We start from the raw sequence: 16740 nt of genomic DNA on the forward strand, positions 1-16740 counted from the left end.
TTGTTCTCAAACTCTTTAGCTTCAGAATCCATTTACATTCAAATTTGGTGAGGGCACTGTGCTTTATTTATGTGGGTTATATCTGCTAATATTTACTGCATTAGAAATCAAAATTGAGTCATTTGTAAAATATTTTTTAAATATTTATTTTTCATTCATAAACAATAACATTCACTTTGTGATAACATAAATATGTTTTTAATGAAAAATAACTATATTTTCTAAAGCAAAAAAAAATTAGTGAGAAGAATGGCATTATTTTACATTTTGTAAATCTGTTTAATGTCTAGCTTAACAGAGGACAGCTAGATTCTTTTTTCTGTTTCTATATTCATCTATTATGACACAATACGGCATAGAGTATCTGGACAGTGCCACTATACACTAATGAGACAATAAAACTGAAAAAACAAATAACTTAGTATCATTATGAAAGTAGATTTGAAGAACCTGTGTGCCCCAGAAAGTCTTGGGGAACCCCATGGATCCCTGAACTAAACTTTGACAACACTGTCCTAGGGTTAAACCTACAATAGTATCCAACTGACCAGATTTGGTAATGACCATGGGTCTGCTCATGGGGGTCTGAGTGATCTAAGAAAAGAATGGATCAAGGATGAACGATGAATTTGGATATGAAAAACCAGGAATAGACTGAAAACCCTAACACAATGAGGGAGAGTCTGAACAGTGAAATTATAAGGGAAAAGCTTGTTATAATAGAAGAAAATGCAAATAAGATTATGAACTCTGATTCCAATGTGGAGGCTGTTTTCCTTATGCTGTATATTTACATTCTCACCTCTGTCTGGGTAATTTCTGATTTATACTAGAGTCAGAGCCAGTCATTGGTGGTAACAGTGAGGCTTTAAGACTATCTCATAATTTAGATTAATTCTAAGTTTCTGAGAATACTCCACCGTCTACAAGTGGAAGTACTTATAAAATCTGTAGTAAGAGTATTAGTTGTACCTATGAAATAATGGTTACAAAGTTCAGGAATTTATGTTTTAGGATCTATAATAATTTTATTTTCTATGGTAGTCAAACCCACATGTAATATTTATAATTTAAATTATTTCAGTGCCTGAAGTAAGGTTACACAAGATCTTCAATGGTAGCATTTTCCGTATCTGTAGCTACAGCTAGGATCTCTTCAGAAGCAATAATACTATTAGTATGTGTAATGCAAATGACTCTATTGGTAGATATGGCATTTGGAAAAGTCCATAGGAAAATAAAGTGTGTTTTTTTAGCATTACTAATTACATACTCTACTGTAATATCAATAACTGTTGGTATAGAAACCATTTGAGTGCCAGGAGTATCACCAGTGCTCTCAGTTATGGTATTATGCCATGTGACCCAAGAAACAAGTTGGGCTACTTCAATAACTACATCTAAGGCAATAGTATTTACAGAGCCGAATGTGGTGTTATCTGAGATACCAAAGTTACCTGTGAAATCTGTAGTAAGGATATATAGGATATATAAAACATCTGTAGTTTAACTGATGAAGTTATAGGGATAATAACTATAATTTAAAAGAATAAGAGTACATATTATGGCTGCAAAATAAGTACCCACAGCTTCTTTGGTGAAATCTACAAGGTTTGTAAGCCTTCCTAAACATGTCTACAATGACAACAGTGTTTGGAGTAGCTGTGTCTTTTATGGCTAGAGTACTAACATTTGTGAAAACTTAAGTAGCATAAGATAGAGTATCTCATAACTGATTTTCTATATCTGTAATAGTTGTTTGAAGGAGTTATATGAGGTAACTACCCTGCCTTGAGTAGTAATCATGGAACTCGAGTAGCATTTATGGCATTTGTAATATAAGTAGGTGCAGTAGCAGAGGTATGTACTGTACTATCAGGAGTGGTAGTATTTAAAGCATATTTTGTAATACTTGTAGTATCTTTGGTAGCACTAGTTGCAGTAATAGGTAAATAACTAGCCACAGAATTTGTTACCATGTGGGGAGTTTGTGAATCTAGACCAGTAGCTGTTATTGTGTCTGAGACTGTTGTGATATTTGAAACGGAAATGTGTGTAGTGTTACCTGTAACACTGCTGGAGTTATCTGCATCAGTAATGTCCATGGTGCCTAGATTAGAATGATTTGTAGGAGCTAATGATGTGTGGCTTAAGGCCAGTGTTGTAGTAGTAGTAGAATGGGGAGTAGTGAACCGTGTAATGTGTGTGGTGAATTTGTCTGTGGAAGTAACTGTTGTATCTGGACTTATGGTATCATCTTTGGTGCTGGTAGTAGTGACCATAGCATCTATTATCATGGTACTTTTTGTATCAAGAATGTTGAAAATCATGGTGTTTGCATTTGTAGGGGTAGTAAAATTAGTAATTTTATCAGTAGTGAATGTATTACTTGTTGGAAACTTGCTCAAAATAGGAGTAAGAGTATGGGTAGGAGTGGTAGGAGAAGTTTGGTAATAAGTAGTCATGCCAGGAATAGTATTATTACTTGTAGTAGTAGCATCAGTACTTGGAGAAGGAGTAGTCACAATAGGAACACTATTACCAAAAGAAGTAGTTGTTATGGAAATACTATTACTAGTTGTATTACCAGCAGACATTGTAGCTAAAAGAGAATTTGTCACAGAAGCATCATTATTTGTGCTAGCAACATCAGCACTTGTAGGAGAAATGGTTACCATAATAACAGCAGAGTCCATAGCATTACTACTTTCAGAGAAAGAAGTGGTCATAGTAGAAAAACTGTTGCTAGTAGTGTCAACACCAGTATTTGCAAAAGAAGGAATAGCTGTAATTGGAGCAGTATTATTAGGAACAGTATCATCAGTACTTGTATGAGAGGTAGCAGTTATATTAGCAACATTAGTACTAGTGCTAGCATTAGTAGTATTTGTTTGAAAAGGAGTACTTATATCATTAATAGTAGTACTAGTGCTAACATCAGTAGTACTTGTTAGAGAAGGAGTAGTGGCAATAAGTACAGTAGTACTAATGGTGGCATCAGCAGTACTTGTCAGAGAAGGAGTCACTGAAATGGGAATGGTAGCAATACTACTCACAGTAGTACTACCTGTAGGAGAAGGCATAGTGGTATTAGGAACAGTATTATCAGTGTTAGCATCTGCAGTATTTGTAGGGAAAGGTGTGGTTGTAATAGGAACACTAGCCCTAGTGCTAGCACCAGTAGTACTTGTAGGGAAAGGAGCAGTCGTATCAGGAACAGTAGTACTAGTTGTAACACCAATAGTACTTGTTGCAAAAGGTGTGGTTGTGATAGGAACAGTAGCATTAGTGCTAGCAGTAGTAATATTTGTCAGGAAAGGGACAGTTGTATCGGGAACAGTAGCATTAGTTGTAACACCAATAGTACTTGTTGGGAAAGGTGTGGTTGTGATAGGAACAGCAGCATTAGTGCTAGCAGTAGTATTTGTTGGGAAAGGGGCAGTTGTATCAGGAACAGTAGCATTAGTTGTAACATCAATAGTACTTGTTGGGAAAGGTGTGGTTGTGATAGGAACAGTAGCATTAGTGCTAGCAGTAGTAGTACTTGTAGGGAAAGGAGCAGTTGTATCGGGAACAGTAGTACTAGTTGTAACGCCAGTAGTACTTGTTGCAAAAGCTCTGGTTGTGATAGGAACAGTAGCATTAGTGCTAGCAGTAGTAATATTTGTCAGGAAAGGGGCAATCGTGTCGGGAACAGTAGCATTAGTTGTAACACCAATAGTACTTGTTGGGAAAGGTGTGGTTGTGATGGGAACAGTAGCATTAGTGCTAGCAGTAGTAGTACTTGTAGGGAAAGAAGCAGTTGTATCAGGAACAGTAGTACTAGTTGTAACACCAGTAGTACTTGTTGCCAAAGGTGTGGTTGTGATGGGAACAGTAGCATTAGTGCTAGCAGTAGTAGTACTTGTAGGGAAAGGAGCAGTTGTATCAGGAACAGTAGTACTAGTTGTAACACCAGTAGTACTTGTTGCCAAAGGTGTGGTTGTGATGGGAACAGTAGCATTAGTGCTAGCAGTAGTAGTACTTGTAGGGAAAGGAGCAGTTGTATCGGGAACAGTAGTACTAGTTGTAACACCAGTAGTAATTGTTGCCAAAGCTGTGGTTGTGATGGGAACAGTAGCATTAGTGCTAGCAGTAGTAATATTTGTCAGGAAAGGGGCAGTCGTATCAGGAACAGTAGCATGAGTTGTAACACCAATAGTACTTGTTGGGAAAGGTGTGGTTGTGATGGGAACAGTAGCATTAGTGCTAGCAGTAGTAGTACTTGTAGGGAAAGGAGCAGTTGTATCGGGAACAGTAGTACTAGTTGTAACACCAGTAGTAATTGTTGCCAAAGGTGTGGTTGTGATGGGAACAGTAGCATTAGTGCTAGCAGTAGTAGTACTTGTAGGGAAAGGAGCAGTTGTATCGGGAACAGTAGTACTAGTTGTAACACCAGTAGTACTCGTTGCAAAAGCTCTGGTTGTGATAGGAACAGTAGCATTAGTGCTAGCAGTAGTAATATTTGTCAGGAAAGGGGCAATCGTATCGGGAACAGTAGCATGAGTTGTAACACCAATAGTACTTGTTGGGAAAGGTGTGGCTGTGATGGGAACAGTAGCATTAGTGCTAGCAGTAGTAGTACTTGTAGGGAAAGAAGCAGTTGTATCAGGAACAGTAGTACTAGTTGTAACACCAGTAGTACTTGTTGCCAAAGGTGTGGTTGTGATGGGAACAGTAGCATTAGTGCTAGCAGTAGTAGTACTTGTAGGGAAAGGAGCAGTTGTATCAGGAACAGTAGTACTAGTTGTAACACCAGTAGTACTCGTTGCAAAAGCTCTGGTTGTGATAGGAACAGTAGCATTAGTGCTAGCAGTAGTAATATTTGTCAGGAAAGGGGCAATCGTATCGGGAACAGTAGCATTAGTTGTAACACCAATAGTACTTGTTGGGAAAGGTGTGGCTGTGATGGGAACAGTAGCATTAGTGCTAGCAGTAGTAGTACTTGTAGGGAAAGAAGCAGTTGTATCAGGAACAGTAGTACTAGTTGTAACACCAGTAGTACTTGTTGCCAAAGGTGTGGTTGTGATGGGAACAGTAGCATTAGTGCTAGCAGTAGTAGTACTTGTAGGGAAAGGAGCAGTTGTATCAGGAACAGTAGTACTAGTTGTAACACCAGTAGTACTTGTTGCCAAAGGTGTGGTTGTGATGGGAACAGTAGCATTAGTGCTAGCAGTAGTAGTACTTGTAGGGAAAGGAGCAGTTGTATCGGGAACAGTAGTACTAGTTGTAACACCAGTAGTAATTGTTGCCAAAGCTGTGGTTGTGATGGGAACAGTAGCATTAGTGCTAGCAGTAGTAATATTTGTCAGGAAAGGGGCAGTCGTATCAGGAACAGTAGCATGAGTTGTAACACCAATAGTACTTGTTGGGAAAGGTGTGGTTGTGATGGGAACAGTAGCATTAGTGCTAGCAGTAGTAGTACTTGTAGGGAAAGGAGCAGTTGTATCGGGAACAGTAGTACTAGTTGTAACACCAGTAGTAATTGTTGCCAAAGGTGTGGTTGTGATGGGAACAGTAGCATTAGTGCTAGCAGTAGTAGTACTTGTAGGGAAAAGAGCAGTTGTATCGGGAACAGTAGTACTAGTTGTAACACCAGTAGTACTTGTTGCAAAAGCTCTGGTTGTGATGGGAACAGTAGCATTAGTGCTAGCAGTAGCATTTGTCGGGAAAGGGGCAGTCGTATTGGGAACAGTAGCATGAGTTGTAACACCAATAGTACTTGTTGGGAAAGGTGTGGCTGTGATGGGAACAGTAGCAGTAGTGCCAGTGGTGGTATTTGCACTGGCAGAACTGGTGATTGTCTCAGAACTGGTGGCATTGGTAGTAGATGGAGAAGGATGAGAACTCATTGGGATGGTGCTTGTCTCAGTTGTAGTGGAAAGTACAGGATCACCATCAATCCAAATAACCTCAGTTAACTTTTCCAGGTTGATAGTGTTGTTAGTCAATTGAATAGTTAGTGTCTGCCAGAAAAGAAGAGATATAAATGCATATTTTGGAACTTAAATCTCACATGTAGGTCACCTCTTAAATTACAATTTAACAAAAAATGTTTATATCCAGCAATAGGATATAAACATTCCTTTTTAGGTTAGGTCACATTGATTTTGGTCAGATATTACAGAGAGATGCTCTGTGTGCATAATCCCTATGCTGGAAATCTTTTCTTTTCACTTCATTTAGTGTTTACAAATATTTGTAGCTGTGATTAAAACCAACATTTATTAAAATCTCTTTGCTTTGCCATTGGGTTTTAGTCCTCTTGACAGCAAGCTGGTTTCATGTTTTCCTCACTCCAGACAGTATAGTGTCTGGCACATACTAGGCATCAGATATGCCGTAGAGTTTTTAAAAAGAAGGTATTCAAGGATTTTGTGCACAATCTTAACTAGAAGCAATTACTTGCAAAGAGTGGTTTTGAACTCAATAGTCCAGGTAAAATGCTTTAAGGTAAGTACCCAGAAGAGGCTAGAGGGAGAAGATCTATTCGAGTGCTCAGAGGGGCCATCTTCCGAAGTCCAAATACCATCAGGGCACCCATTTCAGTTTTTAGAACACAAGAACTATGGTTATCCATTTTCACTTTTCTAAACCATCCCCTATGGGTTGCTGGTTCTGTATTTATGATGTCTTATGTTCCAAAAATGAGATACTTTTTTCTTTGTGGTTGCCTTTGGTAACTATTGGCATTTCATCTTCCAAAATTCTATTTTAGTTGGTTCTAGAATCCTCCAGTACGGCCTGCTATTTATGTCCCCCTGTTTCATCAACCTTTTATCTTATACCACAGGTGGGATGTATTCATTTGACAATTACCACAGTTTACTGCCAATTTTCATCCACCTGTAAGATCCATCAGTTTGATCAGGGACATGAATAACTGCAGGAAGCATGGGGGAAACCTTCGACAGCTTTAGGGAATCACCTTTGCAGCAGAAATAAGTTTTATTTTGCTAATGTGGAAGACTAATCTATCAAAACACAGTACAGTTTCTTTGGTAAATACATGGAGAGGATCTCATCAGGCCAGTGATCAATGACCCCTAGGCTATACCAGAAAGACCATTAATGTTGCACATTTTACAATATGATTCAACATTTGCAACTTTTCAGGAACATATCTATTGCACATATTTATAACCTTCTAATACACGAGAATATAACAATGATAATAATTTTAATTGTTAGCAAAATTATTGGTGATAATTTTGCAGAACGATAAAATTTACTTATGATATGCTAATACTCCTTTCAGACCTACCTGATTATGAGGGTCACTCGTGAAATTTGTCTCCATAAATTGCTGGTTGTCATAGGTGAAATTGACTTGTGTCACACAAGTAGAGTTCACACCCCAGATTCTAATATATCTAACTTTTAGTGGATTCGAGTCACTCAAATATTTATTGTGTATGGTCTGGATTTGCAGGATGTTCTATAAAGAATTCATAAAGAAAAAAAAATAACATATTGTTGATAGACTATGGTCCATATTAAAATATTAACAACAAACCTAAATTTACTTTTCTTCTATCAGTTTGCTATTTCTATTTATGTATTTACATTTTTATTGATACATAATAATTATACATATTTATGGAGAACATGTGATATTTTGATACATGTATACAATGTGTAGTGATCAAATCAGGGTATTTAGGATATCTATTACCTCAAATATTCATCATTTCTGTTTGTTGGTTGGTTTTTTTTTGAGACGGAGTCTCACTCTGTCACCCAGGCCGGAGTGCAGTGGTGTGTTCTGGGCTCACTGCAACCTCTGCCTCCTGAGTTCAAGCGATTCTCCTGCCTCAGCCTCCCAAGCAGCTGGGACTATAGGTGCGTGCCACCACACCCGGCTAATTTTTGTATTTTTAATAGAGACGGGGTTTCACTATGTCGGCCAGGCTGGTCTCCAATCCCTGACCACCCACCTCAGCCTACGAAAGTGCTGGAATTACGGGCCGGAGCCACCATGACCAGTCATATTCATCATTTCTTTGCATTGGAAACATTTCAAATCTTCTTTTCTAGCTATTTTGAAATTTACAATAAATTGTTGTTAACTATCATCACCCTACTATGTTACCAAACACAAGAACTCACTCCTGCTATTTAACTGTTTCTTTGTTCCCACTAACCAACCTCTGTTTATGGCTCCCACCCCTTCCCAGCCTCTGGTTATTATAATTCTACTCTCTACACACTTCATGAAGACATACTTCTTGAGTATCTGCTATAATAAATTTGGTAATGCCAAAAATAAGTTTATTGTACCAGCATTATGAAAGTTATTTCCCCTATATTATAAGTATTCTTATAACCATTTTGAAAAGAAAATATCATTATTGCTATCTTAGAGATAAGGAAACTGAAGCTCTGGAAAATGAAGTGAGTAGTCCAAAGCGACAAGGCTAGATAACATAGGTAAAGTTGGAAGTGCAAGGTGCCCCTGTACATACTACTGCACGAGTTAATTTAGAGTGAACAAAGAAGTGTGCAAACAGTCCCTGGACTGAGAACAGTGTGCAAGAAACAGGAAGTTAACCAAATCATGAATTGTTTAAGTATCAATACAAGGGGTAAAATAATATGACATAAATTATGAGGTGGCACATGATGAAGGCCCAGATGAAAATCATAGTGGATGTTTTTCATGGATGTGAAGAGAAAGGAAAAATTACACGGGAGGAAGAGGGTCAAGAGAGAACTTAGGAAGGACATGTAACTTCAGAACTCCTGGAAGTATGGGAAGGATTTATTATGAGACAGGAAATAAGGGTACGGGGACACATTGAACAAAGCCACATTCATTGAGGAGTGCAAGGGCAACCATAGCTGGTGCTGAGTAAACACAGACATGAGGCCAGTTAGGTATGTAAGGAAAGATTTTGAAGATTACATGCAATAATCAAGGAGATCGTTGTAGCAGAGTGAAGCTATGCATTTCTCAATTATTATGGCTGCAGTAGGAAGAGAAAAAAGAAACGTTCAACTGGTATTATGAAGGATGAATAAGACTTTTGCTACTGGGCAGGCAGAATCAAGGAAAAAATTTATAGCTCAAAATAAATGGGTGTACTAAAGCTAGTAGATTTGAGAGAGTTGATTTTTAAATTTCCTAGAATTTTGCAAGCCAGATGATTCTTGAAATTGGTTAAGATGGTGGGAGCAGCTACACTACAGAAATTAGCAAATGTTACAAATTATCTCCCACCTCTACAAGCTGGTTTACCAACCAGGAAACCGTTGATAATAGTTATCCCCCAGGGAAAGTTGGGAGCTTCCTTTCATTTCAGGCCCCTTATTCTTAAGGAAAAAATTTATCAAACGTCACAGAAATAAGAATTCATTTATCAGAAAAATGGAATTTTGAAATTAGATGTTATTAAAGGGCAATCTAATGTTTTACAATTTTTTTAAAACTCAGATTAAACAGGGTGTCATTCCTAATTTGAATAATAGCAGTAGAAATAGAACTAAAATTCAGGATTTCCAGATCATTAAAATAATATTCATTAAAATAATATTTGAGAGGAAAAAATATGTACAGTCTTCAACCCAACTACTCTTGATTTAAGAGCAGAGAATACACAAATATAATTAGTATACAATTAAATTTATACAAAGTCTGGCAGTTAGTTTCAGAGAGGCCAAATGCAGGATGGAACAATATGACCTGATAATCATGTCTATGAGAAGAATTTGAAGGTCTTAGCTGACCATGAGATTTATATGTGCCAAACATCTGATACATGTGTTAAAAAATAACGCAATGCAGTAACAGCAGAAAAAATATAGAATATAGCTAAAAACAGGTAGTAGGCAATATGGAAGTCTATCTCATCTTATAGAAATGTAAGGTAAACTATATATGTAACTGAATATTTTCTAGTAGTCACATTTTTTTAAAAAGTGAAAAGAAAAAGGGCAAATTAATTTCAAAATATATTTTATTTATATTATATAGCCAAAACGTTATTATTATGAAATTTTTCAATATAAAATTATTCATGAGATAATTTTTTTTTTTTTTTTTTTTTTTTTTTTTTTTTTTTTGAGATGGAGTTTCGCTCTTTCTATCCAGGCTGGAGTGCCATGGCATGATCTTGGCTCACCGCAACCTCCGCCTCCCAGGTTCAAGCGATTCTCCCACCTCAGTCTACCGAGTAGTGGGGATTACAGGCATGCACCACCATGCCTGACTAATTTTTGCATTTTGAATAGAGACAGGGTTTCTCCATGTTGGTCAGTCTGGTCTCAAACTCCCAACCTCAGGTGATCCTCCTGCCTTGGCCTCCCAAAGTGTTGGCATTACAGGCATGAGCCACCGTGCCCAGCCAAATTTTTTTTTTTTAATTATACTTTAAGTTCTGGGATACATGTGCAGAACGTGCAGGTTTGTTACATAGGTATACATGTGCCATGGTGGTTTGCTGCATCCATCAACCCGTCATCTACATTAGGGATTTCTCCTGATGCTAGCCCTCTCCTTGCCCGCTTGCCCTGGTGTATGAAGTTCTCCTCCCTGTGCCTATATGTTCTCATTATTCAACTCCCACTTATCAGTGAGAACACGCAGTGTTTGGTTTTCTGTTCCTGTATTAGTTTGCTGAGTGTGATGGTTTCCAGCTTCACCCATGTCCCTGAAAAGGACATGAACTCATTCTTTTTTTATGGCTGCATAGTATTCCATGGTATATATGTGCCACAGTTTCTTCATCCAGTCTAACACTGATGGGCATTTGGGTTGGTTCCAAGTCTTTGCTATTGTGAACAGTGCTGCAATAAACAGACATGTGCATGTTTCTTTACAGTAGAATGATTTATAATCCTTTGGGTATATACCCAGTAATGGGATTGCTGGGTCAAATGATATTTCTGGTTCTAGATCCTTGAGGAATTGCCACACTGTCTTCCACAATGGTTAACTTAATTTACACTCCCAACGACAGTGTAAAAGTGTTCCTATTTCTCCACCTCCTCTCCAGTGTCTGTTGTTTCCTGACTTTTTAATGATGGCCATTCTAACTGGCGTGAGATGATATCTCATTGTGGTTGTGATTTGCATTGGGCAGTATGACCATTTTCACGATATTGATTCTTCCTATCCATGAGCATGGAATGTTTTTCCATTTGCTTGTGTCCTCTCTTATATCCTTGAGTAGTGGTTTGTAGTTCTCCTTGAAGAGGTCCTTCACATACCTTGTAAGTTGTATTCCTAGGTATCTTCCTCTCTTTGTAGCAATTGTGAGTGGGAGTTTGCTCATGATTTGGCTGTCTGTCTATTATTGGTGTATCAAAATGTTTGTGATTTTTGCACATTGATATTTTATCCTGAGACTTTGCTGAAGTTGCTTATCAGCTTAATGAGATTTTCGGCTGAGACAATGGGGTTTTCTAAATACACAGTCATGTCATCTGCAAACAGAGATAATTTGACTTCCTCTCTTCCTATTTGAATAAGCTTTATTTCTTTCTCTTGCCTGATTGCCCTGGCCAGAACTTCCAATATTATGTTGAATAGGAGTGGTGAGAGAGGGTATCCTTGTCTGGTACTGGTTTTCAAAGGGAATGCTCCCAGCCTTTTTCCATTCAGTATGATATTGGCTATGGGTTTGTCATAAACAGCTCTTATTATTTTGAGATCTGTTCCATCAATACCTAGTTTATTGAGTGTTTTTAGCATGAAGAGGTGTTGAATTTTATCAAAGGCCTTTTCTGAATCTATTGAGATAATCATGTGGTTTTTGTCATTGGTTCTGTTTATGTGATGGATTACAATTATTGATTTGCATATGCTGAACCAGCCTTTCATCCCAAGGATGAAGCCAACTTGACTGTGGCTTTTTGATGTGCTGCTGGATTTGGTTTGCCAGTATTTTATTGAGGATTTTCGCATCGATGTTCATTAGGGATATTGGCCTGAAATTTTCTTTTTTTGTTTTGTCTCTGCCAGGTTTTGGTATCAGGATGATGCTGACCTCATAAAATGAGTTAGGGAGGAGTCCCTCTTGTTAGGAATAGTTTCAGAAGGAATGGTACCAGTTCCTCTTTGTACTTCTGGTAGAATTTGGCTGTGATCTGTTTGGTCCTAGAGCCTCAATTTCAGACCTTGTTTTTGGTCTACTCAAGGATTCGACTTTTTCCTGTTTTTACCTTGAGAGGGTGTATGTGTCCAGGAATTTATCCATTTCTTCTAGATTTTCTAGTTTATTTGCATAGAGGTGTTTATAGTATTCTCTGATGGCAGTTTGTATTTCTGTGGGATCAGTGGTGATCTCCCCTTTACCATTTTTTATTGTGTCTATTTGATTTGTCTCTATTTTCTTCTTTATTAGTCTGGCTAGCAGTCTAACTATTCTGTTAATCATTTCAAAAAACAAGCTCCTGAAGTCATTGATTTTTTTGAAGAGTTTTTCGTGTCTTTCTCTCCTTCAGTTCTGCTCTGATCTTAGTTAATTTTTCTCTTCTGCTAGCTTTTGAATTTGTTTGCCCTTGCTTCTCTAGTTCTTTTAACTGTGATGCTAGGGTGTTGATTTTAGATCTTTCCTGTTTTCTCCTGTGGGCATTTAGTGCTATAAATTTCCCTCTAAAAACTCCCTCTAAAAACTCCCAGAGATTTTGGTATGTTGTGTCTTTGTTTTCATTGGTTTCAAATAACTTATTTATTTCTGCCTTAATTTCATTATTTACTCAGTAGTCATCTAGGAGCAGGCTGTTGAGTTTCCCTGTAGTTCTGTGGTTTTGAGTGAGTTTCTTAATCCTGAGTTCTAATTTGATTGCACTGCGGTCTGAGAGACTCCTTGTTATGATTTCTGTTCTTTTTCATTTTCTGAGGAGTGTATTACTTCCAATTATGTGGTTGATTTTCGAATAAGTGCTACGTGGTGCTGAGAAGAATGTATATTCTATTAATTGAGGGTGGAGAGTTCTGTAGATGTCTATTACATCTGCTTGGTCCAGAGTTGAGTTCAAGTCCTGAATATCCTTGTTAATTTTCTGTCTTGTTGATCTGTCTAATATTGACAGTGGGGTATTAAAATATCCCACTATTATTGTGTGGGAGTCTAAGTCTCTTTGTAGGTCTCTAAGGACTTGCTTTATGAAACTGGGTGCTTCTGTATTGGGTGCATATATATTTAGGATAGTTAGCTCTTGTTGTTGCATTGATCCATTTACCATTACATAATGGCCTTCTTTGTCTTTTTTGTTATTTGTTGGTTTAAAGTCTGTTTTACCAGACACTAAAATTGCAATCCCTGCTTTTTTTTTTTTTTTTTTTTTTTTTTTGCTTCCCATTTGATTGGTAAATCTTCCTGCATCCCTTTATTTTGAGCCTATGTGTGTCTTTGCATGTGAGATGGGTCTCCTGAATACAGCACACCAATGGGTCTTGGCTCTTTATCCAATTTGCCAGTCTGTGCCTTTTAATCAGAGCATTTAGCCCATCTAAATTTAAGGTTAATGCTGTTATTTGTGAATTTGATCCTGCCATTATGATGCTAACTGGTTATTTTGTCCATTAGTTGATGCAGTTTCTTCATAGTGTCAATGGTCTGGTACTGTTTTTTTCTTTTCCATATTTATTGCTTTCTTCAGAAGCTCTTGTAAGGCAGGCCTGGTGGTGACAAAATCCCTCAGCATTTGCTTGTCTGTAAAGGATTTTATTTCTCCTTCACTTATGAAGCTTAGTTTGGCTGGATTTGAAATTCTGGGTTGAAAATTCTTTTCTCTAAGAATGTGGAATATTGGCCCCCATTCTCTTCTGGCTTGTGAGGTTTCTGCAAAGAGATCTGCTGTTAGTCTGATGGGCTTCCCTTTATGGGCAACCCAACCTTTCTAGCTGACCTTAATTTTTTCCTTCATTTCAACCTTCGTGAATCTGACAATTATGTGTCGTGGGGTTGCTCTTCTCAAGGAGTATTTTTTGTGGTGTTCTCTGTATTTCCTGAATTTGAATGTTGGCCTGTCTTGCTAGGTTGGAAAAGTTCTCCTGGATAATATCCTGAAGTGTGTTTTCCAACTTGGTTCCATTCTCCTCGTCACTTCCAGCTACACCAATCAAACATAGGTTTGGTCTTTTCACATAGTACCATATTTCTTGGAGGCTTTATTTGTTCCTTTTCATTCTTTTTTTTTTCTAATTTTGTCTTCACGCTTTATTTCATTAAGTTGATCTTCAATCTCTGATATCCTTTCTTTTGCTTGATCTATTCAGTGATTGATACTTGTGTATGCTTCATGAAGTTCTCACGCTACATTTTTCAGCTCCATTAGGTCATTTAGGTTCTTCTCTAAACTGGTTATTCTAGTTAGCAATTCCTCTAACCTTTTATCAAGATTCTTAACTTCCTTACATTGAGTGAGAACATGCTCCTTTAGCTCAGAGGAGTTTGTTATTACCCACCTTCTGAAGCCTACTTCTGTCAATTTGTCAAATTCATTCTCTCTCCAGTTTTGTTCCCTTGCTGGTGAGGAGTTGTGATCCTTTGGAGAAGGGGCATTATGGTTTTTGGAATTTTCAGGCTTTTTGAGCTGGTTTTTCCTCATCTTCGTGGATTTATCTACTTTTGGTCTTTGCTACTGGTGACCTTCGGATGGATTTTTTTGCATGGTCATCCTTTTTGTTGATGTTGATACTATTGCTTTCTGTTTGTTAGTTTTCCTTCTAACAGTCAGGCCTCTCTTCTGCAGGTCTGCTGGAGTTTGCTGGAGGTCCACTCCAGACCCTGTTTGCCTGGGTATCACCAGTGGAGACTACAGAACAGTTAAGATTGCTGCCTGCTCCTTCCTCTGGAAGCTTCATCCCAGAGGGGCACCTACCAGATGCCAGCTGGAGCTCTCCTGTATGAGGTGTCTGTCGACCCCTGCTAGGAAGTGTCTCCCTGTCAGGAGGCATGGGGGTCAGGGACCCCATTGAGGCGGCAGTCTGTCCCTTAGCAGAGCTCCAGCACTGTGCTGGGAGATCCACTGTTCTCTTCAGAGCTGGCAGGCAGGAAGGTTTAAGTCTGCTGAAGCTGTGTGCACAGCAGCCCCTTCCCCCAGGTGCTCTGTCCCAGAGAGATGAGAGTTTTATCTACAAGACGCTGACTGGGGCTGCTGCCTTTCTTTCAGAGATGCCCTGCCCAGAGAGGAGGAATCTAGAGAGGCAGTCTGGCTACAGTGGCTTTGTGGAGCTGTGGTGGGCTCTGCCCAGTTCAAACTTCCTGGTGGCTTTGTTTACACCATGAGGGGAAAACCACCCACTTAAGCCTCAGTAATGGCAGACGCCCCTCCCTCCACCAAGCTCAAGCTTCCCACATCGACTTCAGACTGCTGTGCTGGCAGGGAGAAAACTTCAAGCCTGTGGATCTTAGCTTGCTGGGCTCTGTGGGGTTTGTATCCACTGAGCAAGACCACTCGGCTCCCTGGTTTTCCAGGGGAGTGAATGGTTCTGTCTCATTGGTGTTCCAGGCACCACTGGGGTATGAAAAAAAAACAAAAACAAAAACAAAAACAAAACACAAACTCCTGCAGCTAGCTTGGTGTCTGCCCAAACGGCCACCCAGTTTTGTGCTTGAAACCCAGGGTCCTGGTGGTGTAGGCACCTGAGGGAATCTCCTGGTCTGTGGGTTGCAAAGACCATGGGAAAAGCGTAGTATCTGGGCCGGATAGCACTGTCCCTCATAGTTTCCTTTGGCTACAGGGGGCTATCATACTGGATAGAACAGCTCTAAAATATGCTCTCAATTCTGGTGTTTTAAAAGAAATCTAAGTTAACTGGAGTCTAAACAGAATGATCAGATCTGGAAACCACTATAAGCAGGAAACAGAGGAAATATGAAGTTAGCCTGGTGATGTATAATTCTAAGAAGACAAAAGGAATAACTGAGAGACATCTTCAAATATGTGAATCACTGTTATAGAAAAAAAATAGATTTCTGCTATACTACTCCTAGGTTAAAGTGACTAGGTAAAAATAGAGAAGCAGAATCCAGGTTTGACCTAGAATGATCCTCCTCATACTCTAATTAAAATTATATAGATTATCCATGGGATCATTTAACATGCAAGGTGCATTGATTGCATTACTGTTATGAATTATTCACCCCTTACAAATCCATGCCCCTTTCCATGCAATTTTGCAATGCCTTCCCACTCCAGTTGAGGCATTCTCTCCCTCCTCTGTCTCTGGGCTCGACCATGTGATTTTGCTTTGGTAATGGGAAATTAGTCTACTCAATACAAAAAAATAAAAAATAAAAAGAATTAAGGGATCTCCACTTTTATTTTTTTATTTTAGCCCTCTTCCATAATTATGAAGAAGCCATGCCTAGACCTTCCCACAAGGCCATGATAAGCCATACGAGAGTCAGCTGACCTCCCAAGATATGTGAATACACAGCCAAGATTATCTAAACAGCCCAATAGAACCAAGACTGACTGGAGATGTATGTGAGCTGGCAAAGATCAGCCAAAACCAGGCCCAGATCATCTGAGCCCTGCAAGCTCATGAGCCAAGTAAATGCTTATTGTTAGATGCCACTAAGGTTTTGAGGTCTTTCATGCATTATTGCATAATTAACAACTTATATAGCATTTTCCTTTCAAAATTTATCAGCCAGTAAATTTCTCATCTTTGGGAAACATGTTATACATTTAAGGCCCCATTTTTTCCCCAGCATTGTATGAATTCCAAGTTTCTTTTCATAGAGA

The 16740-nt window shown here is 38.6% G+C and overlaps 1 protein-coding gene across 1 annotated transcript in view; it reads right to left on the bottom strand.

Moving 5' to 3' along the window:
• Positions 1-280: 280 nt before the first annotated feature.
• MGAM (maltase-glucoamylase) overlaps positions 281-16740 on the bottom strand; it is a 273176-nt gene continuing 256716 nt past the window's right edge. The window contains exons 46-49 of the mRNA XM_050782224.1: positions 7304-7477; positions 5764-6005; positions 5078-5523; positions 281-3283 (exon numbers count right to left, since the gene is read on the bottom strand). Of these exons, the coding sequence (XP_050638181.1) occupies positions 1803-3283; positions 5078-5523; positions 5764-6005; positions 7304-7477 (2343 nt within the window). The 3' untranslated portion in view covers positions 281-1802. The remainder of the gene's footprint in view (positions 3284-5077; positions 5524-5763; positions 6006-7303; positions 7478-16740) is intronic.

The sequence above is a fragment of the Macaca thibetana genome, chromosome 3, assembly GCF_024542745.1.
Source record: "Macaca thibetana thibetana isolate TM-01 chromosome 3, ASM2454274v1, whole genome shotgun sequence".
Lineage (NCBI taxonomy): Eukaryota > Metazoa > Chordata > Mammalia > Primates > Cercopithecidae > Macaca > Macaca thibetana.